Source organism: Lucilia cuprina, chromosome 4 (genome assembly GCF_022045245.1).
Source record: "Lucilia cuprina isolate Lc7/37 chromosome 4, ASM2204524v1, whole genome shotgun sequence".
Taxonomy (NCBI): domain Eukaryota; kingdom Metazoa; phylum Arthropoda; class Insecta; order Diptera; family Calliphoridae; genus Lucilia; species Lucilia cuprina.
The window spans coordinates 1,427,926-1,444,794 of NC_060952.1; the positions used below are offsets into that span (position 1 = coordinate 1,427,926).

The following is a 16,869-nucleotide window of genomic DNA, read 5'->3' on the forward strand; positions in this document are numbered from 1 at the left end:
ATGCATGTAGATGCATGTATGTATGTATGTATGTATGTATGTATGTATGCATGAATGAGTTTTTAATATATAATTAATTATTTAGGTTATTTCTTTATCTCTATGATCAATGTATGCATATGTATAATGTACATACACATACATATATACATATTCCATAAGCGTACTAAGTATTTTCTTTTAATGATTTCCGTTTTAATTATAATTCAATAAACAAATGATTCTAGACTTTTTTTCTATTTAGTAATTTCTTATATCCTTATTGTTTTATTATATATGTATATATATATATATATTAAATGTAATTATTATTATAATATTTTATGTCATTGCTGTTATTGCGCAATAATCAAAGATATCCTTAGTAATTTTTGTTTATAATTCTAGATGAAAATGCGTGCATTATTTAAATAATTTCTTTCTTAGTCGAAGACCATATTTGGCCTGTTATTTTAAAATATATATTTATATATCTACCTTTCGTTAAATAAAGTTCGAATCGATTTTAAATTTTTTATCATTTAGTTAAAAATAATCTAATGTGTAAATTTTTGTTATTTTTTGAGTTCGTTTAGGAAAATATATGAGTTTGTTTTTTTTTATTAAAAATATTTTTTTTTTTTATTTTTTTAAGAAAGGATACTTGTGATAGTTTGTTTATTATATTATTTTTTTTTTTTTTGTTTTAATGAATTTGTTATGCAAGGTTTTTTTATATTTTTTTATAATAATAAACTAGCGTTTTGTATTTTTGGTGTATTAAAGGCATTATTTTAAAATTGTTTTTAAAAAGTTTTGAATTAAAATTTAAAAAATATTTATTTTTTTATTTTTTGTTTGCTTTCTGTTCATATGTAGCTAAACTTTTTAATGCTCGTAATTAAATTTTTGTTTTGTTGTTCAATTAAAAAGTGTGCATACATATTTGGTTTTTATTTAATTTAATTTAATTTGTATTATTATTTGTTTGTTTTTATTTTTATGTTTGTATTAAAAAATTTATTTATTAAATATTGTTTGTTTGTTGTATTTAAAGCATATTCCTTTTAAATATATATTTATTTATTATTTTTTGTAAAATTACCTTTTTATATTGTGGTTGTTATTTTTGTTGCTGCTGAATACATAGATATACATATACATATACATACATATGTATATGTAATATGTTTTATGTGTTGTTATTTATTCGATTTCGCTTTTGTTTAAAGCATTTAATTGTACGTTCTCTTTTTAATTAATCATTCATTATATATTTGTGATTTATTTTTCTGGTTCAATAATTTCAACAGTCACAGTTTCAGCGACAGGATTCGATATAATATTCGTTTGTGTTAAGGGCTGTTGTTCTTGTTGCTGTATTGGCTGTAGTTGTTGTTGCTGTTGGTTTTTCTGTTGTGCTGAATGCTGATGCTGATGTGGCTGGTATGTTGAACCTTTCCTCTCATGATGGGAGTTATTCACAACGATACCTGCTGGAGAAACAGAATTACTACGCGTTGATCTTAATGAGGTGGCTGATGCATTACTACCATGTGAATTCGAGCGTGAGCCTGAAATTATATAATTAATAAAAGTATTTAAGTAATAACAAATGTAAATTCCAAATAATCTTTACGTATGTATATATATATATATATATATATATATATATAATATATATATATATATATATATATATATATATAATATGTATATATTATATATATATATATATATATATATATATATATATATATATATATATTATATATATATATATATATATATATATATATATATATATATATATATATTATATATATATTTATGTACATTCTTTATAAGTATGAATTATACATTCACAATTCTACTACATACATACATATAACTAAAGAATATTTATTAATTTTTTGTGAATACATTTATTTAGTGGAATTTAAAGTGTTTCATACATAATTGCAAACAATAATGTGCAAAGAAATAAAATGAATATTTCAATAATAAATCATACATACAACAAAACAAATATAACTACAATATTTGTGGTTTCAAAAGAATTTTATTAATTTTTTAGTTTTCTAAAGTATTTATGTAAATCTATTTAATTATTTGTATTATTTGTCTGATTGACGCAATATATTTTTATCCCCATTTTTGTCTGATTGTTTTTTATCCTATTGATAAATTTACAGTTTTCATACAAAAATTGTGTTAACTGGTTATACGATAACCGGAGGTTAAGATATTGCTCCTCAGTCTAATAAGTGGCTTTTTTAAGTTTTTCACTTAGTAAGATTTTGAACAAAAGTATTTAAAAAATGAATAAAGAATTTTCATTTGTTATTCTCTATCTCGACAAAGTATTTCTATTCCTAATAGGTACATATCAAAACAATTTTTAAATAAAAAAATATGTAAATTATAAAAACTACAAGTCTTTATAAATTGCCCTACGTTAGTAGAATATGTTGAAATATTACAATTTAATTTTGGCTTTAAAAAAGAATTATACAAAAAAAGAGTAAATAGTTATTAGTAAATTATACTTCAAAGCAAACAAATTAATTTGAAAAATAATAATTAAAAATATCTACTTGTAAACAAGAGTCCAATCTAAATATGTTAGCGATGTATGTATGTATGTTTGTGTTTATTTGATAAAGGTGTAGTAAAAGTAAGTCTACATATCTAAATATACATACAATAAGTTGTGTGTACTCTAATAAGATATAGTAAAATTGTACATATTTGTTTGTTTAAACTTTTGATATCGTATAACAAAAATAAATTTGTTGTACATGTGTTTGGAGTTTTGGAGGTTTTTATTTTTTAATCAATACAAGTGCAATAGCTCCACCATATAACCAACAACAAGATACTACCAAAACAAAAACAACGTTACTACTACTTGATTAACATTAGGAGTATGCAATTATCCAACTAAACCTTTTTTATACAAAATTATTTTGAGCCTGTTGTTATTTCATTCATGTGTATTAGGGTGGCCCCAAAATAAAAGTTGCCGTTTCTGCCGAAAATCTGAGATATTTTTTTCAAAATTGTTATCCTAACGACAACGGATAAACATGTCCTTCTTTAAAGTTATTATGATTTTTTCCATATTTTTTGTTAAAACAATATACGCAGTTTTATTATTATATAAAAAATTTTCGAAAGTTACTTTCAATGTTGTATAAATTATTTAAGTGTGAGTATATAATCAGTAAACTGATAGAATTTAATATAATCTTTTTAAAAACCGGTTAAACTAAAAATCAATATTTAAAAAAAACTCATCAGAATATGGCGTTTGTGTTAAAATGTTTATCATCTACATACATATTTTACAATTTAATTATTCAAATCTTTAATAAACATGAGTTAATGTTTTAACGTTTACAGTAAAAATTTGATATCCCATCAATATTTGATATATATGTATGTATATATGAAAATCTTTAGTATAACGCATGTTTTATAGCCCTTAGTTCAAAATCTCGCATTTTGGCTTATGCATATGGAATTCGAGAGTGTAAATTAAATAACAGTCACTGCAGACATGCGTGTATTGTAAAATTCTTTGAAAAACGGTTGTTGTTGGATAATAAAAGTAATAATTAGGTACGAAGGATAATTATTTGTTATTATTTATTAGCAAAAACTACTGTATGAAAGAAGAAGAGTAATTATGGAGACAGATAGATAGAGAGATAGATGTAATAAATATGTAGAGGAGAAGTAGAATTTGTTGTGTGTTCGTGTATGTGTTTGATTTTTGTTCAGAACTACAATATCGAGACTACAAACTGTTGACACCATACCTCGTAGGGTTTCGTTTACAATTGTCTTATTTTTTTTATTTTTTTGAAGAATATGATGATATGTTTGTTTTTTTTTTTCATCGTGTTTCGATTCTTTATAATTAAATTAAATTAAAATTTATTTGGTTTATTAGTAATTGTTGGCGGTGGAGTCATCAAATTTAAGCTGCAGGCAGTATTTCCAGCCACAGGTGTTTGATTCACATATGTTATAGTTGTGGTTGGAGCATTTATAGATAATGGTGACACACTTGTTTGTGGGCCATGATTGGTCGTACTAGCATGTGGTAGGGTTGTATTCGCATGCGTGTGCGAGGCATGGTGTGTGTTGGCTGTATGGTGCTCAAGCAAACGTGAGCAGTTTGATGCATCACTAACGCGAGAATCACTGGATCGAGTATTACTTTTAGAACGCGTCATACGCCCTGAAATGAATGAAAAGCAGTAATAAAAAGGCCCCATTAAAAGGCCACAAATGAATGAAAGCCATTTAATATTGTAAAATACTTAAAACAATGTGTGTTTACTATCTAAAAAATACATTTTTAATAAATAACTAGTATCTATCAATAATCTAAAATTTTCAATTACAAATTTTTTTTAATGAAATACCATCAAACGCATTTTTTTTGTTTTTATCAAAATTGTATAGATACGTCATATTTATATGTACTTAAGTACAAAGGTAAATTAAATATTAATAAATATATAAATAATACAACGGATTCTCTTGTCAGACTTGTCATTCAAAATGATTGAGCAGGATTGTTGAAAATAATCCACTTGATACCGTTGCCGCTGTGTCTACTAAACAATAGAAAATTTTATACTTTATGTATGCAAAAAACACATAAAGCAAGTTTTTCAGTTGGCAATCAAATGCTAATTATAACAATCAAATTAGTTAATCTAAAAATAAATTTAATCTGATGTTTACTTTATTTTACAAAACAACAGTAAACGGCACGGTTTGTTATCACATAATGCATGTTTTATGAAAAATAAGAAGGCAATAGTAAATATAAATGAAAGTTAATGAAAACTTAAAAATTGTATTTTTTTCATCAGCCGTTTACGCTTTGCATTTCTTGCTGAAGTTTAAACCATTTTCATTTGGCCCATAAAAAGCAAAGAAAATTTAGTAACTGAGTACTCAAAAACAACTTTCGAGGATTAATTTTAATTTAATCGTTAATCGTTTACCTAAAAGTGAACGAAGGGCCCGCTGGAAAAATAAAGCAGGCTTCAAAATACAAAATTTATGATTTTAACTTAAATTTAGAGCGAGTTTTTAATTTGACAATCAAATGCCAATTAATAATCGAATAAGTTAATCTAATCTACGATAAGTTAATTTGAAATAACCCTTTCAATTTACTATATAGTTTTATGATACGAAAACGATATCATAAATTTATGAACTTTATTCATTTCATCATATTGTTTAGTTTGTTGGAACCTTACTTACGAATTTTAAGTTTTAAGAGACTAATCTTATTCGAAGATTATAATTAATAAACATATTCGATGTTTTGCAGTTTTCATGCTTAAAAATAATTTCATAAAAATATATGCAAACAAAATTATGTTAGGTAATATTTAAGAGTAATAAAACGTGTGTAGTGAATATAAATATTTGGATAAGAAAAGCTTATTTAATGCAAAACTGATAACTTATTAACATTTGAACCATAGTTAATGCCATGACGATCATAGTGCAAATAATTTAGTAGTTTGTTTCTTTCGAAAAAGTAAAACGAAAGGGGGGTTTTTTTTAAATGACATGTTTTATAAGAGGATTTAAATTAGTTTACTAATTCAATTTGAAATATGTTTTTCCTAAAAACAAAATTTTTTTGTTAACGCATGCATCATTGAAAAAGTTTTTTTTTTGATAAAATGTAGATCGTTGTACGTATGTACATTAGACCGACTCAACAAAAATGGTTGTTAAAAAAAGTCTTTTTTTATTTTTTTAAAGCCACTTTGTGCATACATTTTATTTTTATTAGTGAAAAATTTAACATTTTTTTAATTCGGTCCAGCTCACGAACGGTCATCGCTAGACTTAAAATATTTTGGGAATCGTCATAAAACAAATTAAGGTAAATTTTGAGAGGGATAACAATAACACATTTTTGCATTCCATATAGAGTTAGTCGGTCTAATATTCATATATACATATATGTATATATACAAAGTAAGGTAAATTTTGAGAGGGATAACAAAAACACATTTCTGCATTCCATATAGAGTTAGTCGGTATAATATATGCTAAGTTTTGTAAAAATTTTGCTTTTTTCCATACAAAAACTTGCCATTTTCAAAAATGGCTCTTTTTCGCATCTTTTGCTCTTAAAAAGTAAGTTAACGAAGAGAAAGGAGAAAACTAATAAAATATATTCGTACTCTATGGACTATAACGAAATGTAATTGGTACCTGTATTTTATTTTTTTTTTCACTTTTGTATCACAGTATTATTTTTCTACGGGACTTTTCTAAAAATAATAATTAATATGTATAATATTTACAGCTATTTTTTTATGTTTGGATTAAAAAAATAAATCACACTGTTTACACTGTAATTGTGTGTAATTCAAGTTCGAAAATCCTATAATAGAATTGATCAAAAACAGACAATGTTTTGATATATGTAATTGTTTAACTTTTATTTTATTGGAAAGGGTGAAACGAAGTTTAACGTTTTGTCTCTAAATATTATATCATATTAAATTTTACAATCTTCTTTACTATTGGTTGATGAGATTGATTTTTTGTTCTTTAATTTGGTTTGTATTTACATTTGAAAATTAAAATAAAACTGTTTGATTGATTGATTAAAATTGTGATCTGTATAAGAAATTTAATTAAATTTAATAAAATTGGGTGCAATAGGGTGCATGAATACGAACCTGTCTTACCTAACGACGGATTAGGGGAATGCGGTCGCAATGATGCCATACTTGGTTGACGAGATGGTGCTCTTACTGACATTCGAGATCCTCGTCGTTCTTGTCCGTGCAATAGTTTACTCTCACGCAAAAGCGACACATTCATCAAGCGTGGATTTGGTGTATTGAAGATAGTACGATTTTCGCGCCAACGTGCCCTACAAAAACAAATTGTTTATGAATAAACATACGAGTTGTTTGAATTATACAAATGACATTTATAAGTTTTCGATACATACTGACTAAACAATCTTAAAACCACACATATAATGATAAACATTAATGCCATACCAATCAGGACGCCAATCATTGCTGGATCTATATACGTTTCGGGTCCTTTTTTATCGCCACGTCCTTTAAGTACATAGAAAGAGATTATTTTGTACATAATTGACAATTGTCAAATATAATCTGCCAATGAAGCGCGCATTTGGAGAAAATAAATGAAATACATGAATTCATTATCCTCTTGCCAGATACGCACCAGAACATTTAACAATACATACAAATTTCAAGTAATATTTTTTATTCATACATACATGTGTATGTATGTCTGTATCTATAAGTGTATGTTTGTGCATTGGACAAGTGTATAATTGTATATTCGTATATACTATGTATGTAAATATTTGAATTAACAGTGACAGATGTCCAGATCTTTCACTGAAAACAACTTTTTGTACAATATCGAACAATAAAACATAAATATAGCAGCATGTGTAGTTTAGCTGGTGGAGTGTTAAACGTTTATAAATAATTTACCTTTGCACTCAACAGAGCCATCTTTCAACCAAACGGGTGTCATGTCAAAACGACATACACACCGTTGATCTCGACATTCTGTTTGAAAGTATTTCACTTCACATTGTTCATTAAAGAAACAGGTTTCATTTACCGCGGCCTCTGTGGATTTGTAAATAAAAGTGAACAAATAAATTATTAATAAAAAAACAATAAAATTATTAATAGTTATATGTTGTAATGTGTATAATTTCATGTGTTGTGTAATTTTTATCGTTTTCATTTTAGACTGACGAATTAGAGAAATACATTTTTTTAATCTTCTAAAAACTTGTGTTGTATAAATGTAAAAGTTTGAAAATTGCCTCATGTAATTTTATATACTTTGCCATTTGGAGTTTGTATTTCTTGAAGAATAACTTTAAAATTAAGTAAAACCTTGGCCAGGATTAAATTTAAACAATGAAACTTATTAAATAACAAAACACTTAAGTCATGTGTAAGAAATATGTAAAACAAACAAAACATTTTAATGAAATTTCTATGTAGATATAAAAGAAATCCACAAGTGATGGTGGCGCCATAATACAAGGATAGCAGTGGAAAAAGTCAATGTTACAAAATAGAAAACATGTATAAGATTAGAAATTTTTTTAATAAGTCTTTAAGATTAAGTCTATAAGAAAAGTGGATTTTGGTGCTTTTTTTCTCCTTGGTTTAAAAAAGTATAAGACAACAACTTTTCTTTTTAATTTTGGAAACCATTCTAATGTACACTCATTTTCACGGATAAACAACTTAATACACATAATAAAAAACGCCCTGTCTTTCTGAAGTTGAATTGAGGAAATAGGAGACAGCAACTACGATAAAAGAAAGTTCTTGCAATGTAATGGTGGTATGTTTTGCTATTACAAATGTGGAAATTACCACCTATAAAACTACGGAGCTGTTCAGCACGAACAGAGTCCGATTTTTAATATAAAGTAAGTTGCTTGTGTATTATTAAATGTTTACAAAATATGTCGCATAATAAATTGATTTTTCATGTATCTCAAAGGGAATAATATTAAAATTTCAACAAAATATTTACTAATATAAATTTGCATAAATGTATCGACGGTTTTATGAATAAAGCGAATATTCCAAATTTATTATTAAATTTATTTTTTTTATATAAAGATTATTGATTTCTTCTAACTGCGATAATAATATTATTAATTAAATATTCTTAAGGCTGGAGTTCCAGTCCCACTTGGGGATAAGTTATTTTCAAAATTGTAATGATATTTTTTATTATAAGAATACTGAAAATTTAATTTTTCGGACACAACAGCAGAATGGAATGTATTTTCGGAACCACTACGTCTTTTTTTAATTTTTAACTTTTTATCTTGGTAACTGATTTTTTTTTTATTTTTTACATAATCATTTTTAAGAAATCCCGTAACAAAACATTTTTTGCTTTAGGTCGAACAAAAAAAATTTCCATCTTATACAGTTCAAAAGTCTAATACATAATTATTTTTTCCTCTTTGAATACAATTACCTCCGGCTTTATGGATAAAAAACTTTTGTTGTTGCTGTTGTTATTATTTTTGTTTTTGTTTAAAAATGTGGTTAAGTTGTGGTGTGTCGTAAGGTGATTTAAAGTGAGTAACTTACCTTTACCACATTTATCAATGTGATTAGTTACCGGCAAATCCTCTGTACACTGACATGATTTTTTCTTTGGATCACAGATGGAGCCAGGGAAACCACATTCTAAAGTATTTTCGCATTTATCTCCGAACTTTTTTTGGCCACGACTGGCATAATCTGCATTAAATAAAAACGAATAAATTTATACACATGCAAGACAACGTATGAGTTATATGTATTACTAATTCGTATGTATGTATGTATCAATAATGATTAACAATACACAGCGTCTGCATATTATTACATTGACCCACCAATCATTTAATATATTTATAGTTTTGTCATAACTAAACAGTCGAAAGGGAAAAACTCTTCATCGAGCCGGTGATATTATTTAGAAGTTATATATATATATATATATATATGACTTTATGACGACCGTGTGAGTCCCCTAAATATGTAGTTCGGTTTGGCTTCTATTGGGGTTTTATTTTCGACTTCAAATATCTTGTATATTTTACCAGGTAACAAACAATTTTGGGGTAATTTTAGAATTTCTGTGATTGTATCGAAACTACGCCTTTCAAGATCATTACCAAATTTCACAATCGTATTTTGGTTTATATTGAATTAAAAATTCATAAACATGTCCGATTTTTATAAACGAAAAAAGTTAATGAAGAGCAGAATTATACGCGGGCTAGAGGATTTAGTGGTATATATAATTCTATAGGTTTCTGTTAACTTCTACATATGAATATTTTATGGTTTTACCAAGAATACAATATAAAACTATTTAATTTATATAAAAAAGTATTTTGAATATTCAGTTCCAACAATTTTTTTTAATTTATCAAAGAATTAATATTAATTAATGAAAATTAACAAAGACGATAATGCGTATATAAATACAATATGATTGAATAGTTAATTTATGTTTTCCTCTACTTACCGAATTCCGGAGTTGTGGTTTCTAAGCCACTGATTGGAAAGAAATCGCCATCATCGCCGACTACTGGCTGAGGCAGCAAAATGGCAACTGCTGCGTATACCAACAAGCATAAGGCAATAGAGGGGGATAAAGGGGTTTTGTTCACATTTTTAAAACAAATGCGTTCAAATGAACTCTCTAACGATTGTGAGGCACGCATGATTTTCGCTAAATTATAACCAATCAAACCGAAGCTACGATAACTTACTATACGAGCGAATGGATTTCCGGTCAAATGTTTAATAGCGTGCGGGAACACAAAGAAAAGCAACAATTTTAAATGAATAAATAACCGCGAAATTAAGTCTGTCAAATTGAGATTTTCATAAAATTTCGGAATTATTAATAAGGGCTTGTTGACCTCCTTATAATAAATATTGTCCTCACTGCTGTTGCTGTTGCTGCTGCTGATGTTGTTGTTTTTATTAACAATTACGTGATACTTTGAAGTATTAAATGTCGTTTTAACGACTTCAACTTCTTTTGTTTTCTTGTTGCTGCTGCTCTTGTTATTTGTGCTATTATTCCTCTCTTTGTTTATATTCGTTATATTCTTAAGTTGACGTGTTGTGATGTTGTTGATTGCTCTTTGCTTCAAATCACTTTCAATTTTTGTTTTCTTTTTGTTATATTTTTCTATTGCTACAATCTCTGCCGCAGCTGCAGTCTTCGCTGCTACACTTGTTTTTGTTGTTTGCTTAATTTTGTCTTTGTTTTTACAGCTATTCGAATCAATACAACTAGACCTAGTGATTGTAACTGAAGAAATACTATATTGTGTAGTATTTGAATTATTTTGCTTTTTGGTTCCTGTAGAAGTTAAAATATTACAACTACTTAAGCTTCTGTTGTTGCTGCTACTAAAATGTTCACCAATATTCCTTTTTTGCGGCTGCTGCTGCTGTTGTTGTGCTAGTGGTGTTGTATGCTGCTGCTGATTATTATATTTATAAATATTTATATTTTTTCTAGTATTTATGATTTCAGTAAAATGTTCATTATTCACACCACATTCACTAAGTGGCAGACCTTTAACTACATTTTCATTCACCTTATAATATCGCTTGACGCGATACTTTTTTTGGACAACACCAGGGGAGCTTCCTAGTTTGGAGGCTCCTTGGCGGGGCTTTAAAGCCCCATTTAATTTCATATTCTTTCGTCGTCGTGTTCCTCATCCATTCTGTTGCTTTTTAACCCGTATTATTTTAATGTTTTTTAATTTACACACTGTTAAATAATGCCACCTCAGTTTGAAAGAAGTGAATGAGGGTCCTGTTGAAGAATGGAAAACAAAACCATTTTAATTAATATTATATTTCAGAATAAAAGTTTCAAAAAGTTAAATTTTTTAACGTTATTATTATCAGATTTTATTTTTAATAATTAATTCTTTTGAATATAAGCAACTCATGATCTGTGTTTGGTTTATTATTAATTAATCTTTTAAAAGTAATGATATATAAATTATAGTAAATAATTTATTTTTATTTAACTTATAGATTACAAAATCTATTTCATGAAGGAAATCCGTACATTAAGCTTCATATTATAATAATTAATGTTTTGCTAATGGATAAATATGTGTATCCGTCTTATATTTCTTATATGTACGTATGAATGTCTGTATGTAGGAATATACATATAAGCTTTTATTAACAAATTTAGACTAAAAAGAAAACTTTTCTAAATTGAAGAACATACTAAGTCTGTTCGTTTATTTACTAGTTTTGCCATATATGTATATCGTAATATTTGCTGTATTGTGATATGTGTTGAACATGTAGCATGTAATATTGACGGATCGTGTTCCATATCACAGAAAACCCCAATTTTCTGAAATCCAAAATTCGTATCGATATTTATAATGAATCACGTGATAAATATTGAACGTGTAGAATATCAATCAAGATGCATTTGTAAAATTCAAAAAAATAAATAGAATAAAAAAACCAACGTCTAATATTTTTTAAAAACGGTCATCAATCTATTAAAATGGTCATGATCCATATTGATCAATATATATTGAACGTGTGCCAAGTGCTCTTAACAAAATTTACTTGAATTTCGTTCGTTTACTTTTTATATTTTTGTGAATGTTTTTTATTTTTCTCTTGTTTTACTACATTTACTAGAAATGTATTCAAACAAAACTACTATTTATTTTATGTGTAATTAACAACTACACATAACTCCCTCCATTTCAATAATTTTAGATTAAATTTAAAATATATACATAACTTTAAGGTGACTACAAACGGGAACAAAGTAAATTTCAAAGTGAACACCTAAATGGCAAAAAAATTATAATGAATAAACATGTCTTCAGGTATTAAGTGTTGAATTGCAAATGACATCACTGTCCTTTTAGTGCTACCCCACAGTACAAAAAGTACTAAAGTGTACAATGCATATCAAATTAACAACTAGTTTTACTTCGAAAACAATACCTTCGTTACCTTCGTTTCATTACATTGTCACATATCAAATTATTACCAATTTTACACGTAATGCATAACAACAAACATAGCTTTTTATAAACAGGAGATCAGTAGCTTTTTAGTATGAAACGATAGGCATCTAGCTCACCCCAAGTTCAGAAATATTTTTTTATTTATTGTAATAAAAAATTTATTTTGACAGAAGATTTTAAAATCAATCAGGTTCAGAATTAATTTATAAACTATTATAAAATTTATATACTAAAATCACAGACGTTCCAATTATCTACAACCTATATATGTATATATAAAAGAGTGGCGTTACTGACTGTCCCCTAAGAAATGACTTTTGTATATTTGTATATTTGAGGTTAAAAAAGGGGTAATAAAAAAGGGGAAAAAAGGTAAAACAGGTTTACACAATATATGTGATATAAGAAAAATTTTAATTGCATTTACTTTTACGCTTAAAAAGAACAGATGTGTCTCTGTACCTTTAATTGGTGAGTATGTGTAACAATGTTGATTTTGGTACCTTTTTTAATCTTTTAACTAATAAACATTATACAATTTTAGTAAATATTTTAGACACATCTTTAAAAGTATAGAAAAAAATTTAAAACGTACGGACCTGACTAAAAAAGAATCTACAAGAACCATATTTTTATTGTTCAAATTATACTTTTTGAATTTACAAACTAGAAACTAAACATAAACAGTGCTTAATGAATAATATTCTATATGAGAGACATTTTGGTACATTTTATATGTATTTTGATTGGGTAGCGAAGCATTCAAGGTAAGGTAGTATATACAAATAAGATTAATTATTTATATTTTCATTTCAACACGAATATTTTTCAATACCGGTCATATTGTTGAACCTTTTGTTGGAATCAAATGAGCCATCTATAAAGTACCTCTTTAAATTACAATGCAACAGAGAAACAATTTTCTTTCGGAGATGTTGATAAATCGTTTCTTTTGAATTTTTATATTATTTTGCATTTTAATTGTTTCTTTTGTTAGATACATTTTTTGTAGTTGCTGGCAATACTGAAACAATGTTAAATGACGATGGAAAAGGCATCTAAAGAGTATTAAAAAAGAAACTACGAAGAAAAAATGTGTTGATTTACTACAGTGTCTTTTAAATATTATTACTACTACATACTATTATTTGTAGTTATTTATATAATAAAATTCAATTGTTATTTTACATGTTACTAAAATTTTTTTCATTGTATCTGAGTGTCTAATGCAAAAAATACTGAAATGAATGGCATTAAGGCGTACAAAATAAAAATACATGTATTGGAATTCACTTGAAAGTTAAATTTATTGCATCAATTGTTTATACATGCATACATATGTACATATGTAGATAATTTGTAGTGTACAATGTCTAACTGGAATGTAAAAAAACTCCGATCCGATCAGAGGTTATAGGAAACAATTTACTTATCATACACATACATATTAATATACAAATATATAAAAATATGTTGGTGAAAACGATATTATAAGGAAAGGTACAATTTTCTCCCTAAATACTATTGTTTCCGATACGAGAACGATATTACTTATGATAATTTTTATTATATATATATCGTTTCGATATTGTTATAATATCGTTTGGTTTATTGGAATGTCGTATAGTGTAAAACTAAAAAATGTTTGACAGCTTAATGCTACGTTCCAATGATATTGTGTTTCTCTATTACTGAGAATGTACTAGGCTGATCGATTATTCGATATTTTACAAAAACCGGTTTTCGAATAGTTGACATAAAAGAACCGGTTAACATTTTTCAAATTTTTATTTCATTATAAATAACAAAATCTTTGGAAAAACAAAGTTTATGTTTAAAAGATTATAAATTTAGATCTAGTCGTCTGATTCCTAGCTTTTTCTTAAATCGCTGTTTAGACAAATATCATAGACATTTCAATACATTAATAATATTTTAGCCGCATATTTATTATTGTAAATGGAATATAATCTTAAGATTGATAGAATTTTATCTAATAGTTATTCCAATAAATTTTACAAATAAAAATCGACTAAATCGACCACCCAAGAACGTATACAGCTTAAAAACTTTTCGTTTATCTTAAAGTGAATATAGTTTTTTTATGGAATTTCTAATAAAGCGCAATAACAGTGGCACCTAAATAATAATTTATGAACCCCTAATAACAGTGTGAAATATCGAAAACAAGCACAACATTTAGATTAACTTTATTTTTACATTTAATGTGATGTGATGTTAAGATACAATTTTCTTCTTGCTTATACATTTCTTTAGTTTTTCTTTATTCTTCTTGGCTCAGTGCCAAATCTCATAAGTACATACATACATACATACATACATACATACATACATACATACATACATACATACAAGTATGTATGTACGTATGTATGTACGTACATTTATTTAAATGCATACCGATGATGTACAGACAGATATACATATATAGATACATATACTAAATGCATATTACTGTTCTTATTTAAACACACAGTTTTCGGTTTTGGTTTGAAACAACCTACATAAATAACTATTTCATTATTTAAAAACCACAACGTATGTGTTTATGATTAAATATCTAAAACACTCGATCCAAATACATATTTATATTTAAATTTTACATTAAAAGAAAAATCAATTAATCGCTAAAAATTGTATATTTCACTAAAAATGAATCTGATACAAGTAATATGATGACAAATTTCTTGGCCTTCAACTTATGTACATATATGTACTGAAATGTTGTTAAGTTCGTTTCTTTCTTCGACATCAGAATAATTTAGGGCTTCTTTAAATTAGGGCATATATACCAATGAATATGTACAGTAAATCCTTAATCCTCTCTAATATACACTCAACATACATGTAAATATACTTATTTACTTTTTTAGAAATTTTTGTACATATCGCTCAATTACTTAAAGACTGAGATACCTTTAGAGGAATATAATTTTTGATAGACGTCCTTGAATGCTCAACGTCATTATACCTAATATGCCTACAGTGAAGGTTTTAATGAAACACCCCCAAAATCTTGAGATAGGTTATAAAACTGGGTTTTCGTACATTTATATATCTATCGAATATTTGACGTAACTAAAATTGTTTATACCCTACACAATTATTGTGGGAAATATATTATGCGTTTGTGCTGATGTTTGTAACATTCAAAAATATTGGTTCTACATCAACCTTAAAGTATATTCATAAAATGATTCTGAGCCGATTTAGCTATGGCCTGTGTGTCCATCGTTTTCGTCATAGCTTTAGTACAGTTGAATATGCATCTTATCCAAATTAAAATTTTTAAATAAATATCACATCAAAAATCAGTTTCAGAAATGCTAATATTTTGTAATGATTATTTTCAAAAAGATGAAATACTTATATGATTTTCAATAAACATGTTCTGTGGATCAGTATCATCATATTTTCTTTTTCTTCTTTGCTTTAAAATATTTATCAACGAAATTAAAAAAATATATATAATTCCATAGATAATTTACACATGTGAAGATTGGTTCGTTTTCGTTTGTTATCCTTTTGGGATGTTAAACTTTTGTCAAAACAAAAAACTGAACTGAAAATTGTAGTTAAACTTATTTTGTTTTTAAGCGATATTCGAAAAATGTTTAAGCCTTTGAGACAACAAAAGTTAGAAAATTAAATGCACCACCCTAATGCATTTGGATTTAAAGTCTAATGTATTACTTTGTTTTATTAAATGCAGTCACAGTAGATTTTAAAAGAATAAAAATTGTCAAAAATATAAAAAGATTTTATGAAAATAAAAATAATTTATTACACAACAATTCATTTATAAATTGCAAAACAAAACACGCAATCCGAAATATTATATGACATTTACATTGTTTTACAAATTGGAAATTTTTCAGTATGATTCATAAAAACGTGCATATTTTTAAAATACTTAATAAAATTCCTCAAATTCTATCATTGTTAGTTATATAGGAGAATAGCGACAAATTTGTATTTTTTAAAGCTAAATATTTAACAAATTCTTTAATAGACTTTATTTTATGTGTATGTTTGACTTAGCACCTCCATCATTTCATTTATAAATTATTTGGTTAATCTGGGGATAGCTGTAGTAATCCGTTTAACATTTGTAATTGGATAATTAAACAATTATTACTGCAGTAAAAACGTATACACATTTCAATACATTGTTAACTTTTATAAATTTGTTGGTTTATTGGTCTTTATTTTGTTGTATGTTAAATGCGACTGTCTAATATTAAATT

General features: G+C 26.4%; 1 protein-coding gene across 13 annotated transcripts in view; it reads right to left on the reverse strand.

Annotated features, from left to right (window-relative positions):
* Positions 1 to 246: 246 nt before the first annotated feature.
* The window catches only part of LOC111690628, a 31,520-nt gene continuing 14,897 nt past the window's right edge, over positions 247 to 16,869 (reverse strand). For 2 of the 13 annotated variants that reach the window (XR_006940716.1, XR_002762904.2), the window contains 7 exons: positions 10,090 to 11,403; positions 9,162 to 9,314; positions 7,518 to 7,658; positions 6,995 to 7,109; positions 6,717 to 6,913; positions 3,804 to 4,228; positions 1,378 to 1,553 (listed from right to left, as the gene is read on the reverse strand). Coding sequence is in view for 8 of the 13 variants with exons in the window: in XM_023453138.2 (XP_023308906.2) it covers positions 1,264 to 1,553; positions 6,717 to 6,913; positions 6,995 to 7,109; positions 7,518 to 7,658; positions 9,162 to 9,314; positions 10,090 to 11,281 (2,088 nt within the window). In the remaining 5 variants the exon portion in view is untranslated. Of the gene's footprint in view, positions 1,554 to 3,803; positions 4,229 to 6,542; positions 6,655 to 6,716; positions 6,914 to 6,994; positions 7,110 to 7,517; positions 7,659 to 9,161; positions 9,315 to 10,089; positions 11,404 to 16,869 lie in introns of those variants that run through there. The other 11 variants (XR_006940715.1, XR_006940714.1, XM_023453143.2 and 8 more) reach the window with 11 other exon arrangements.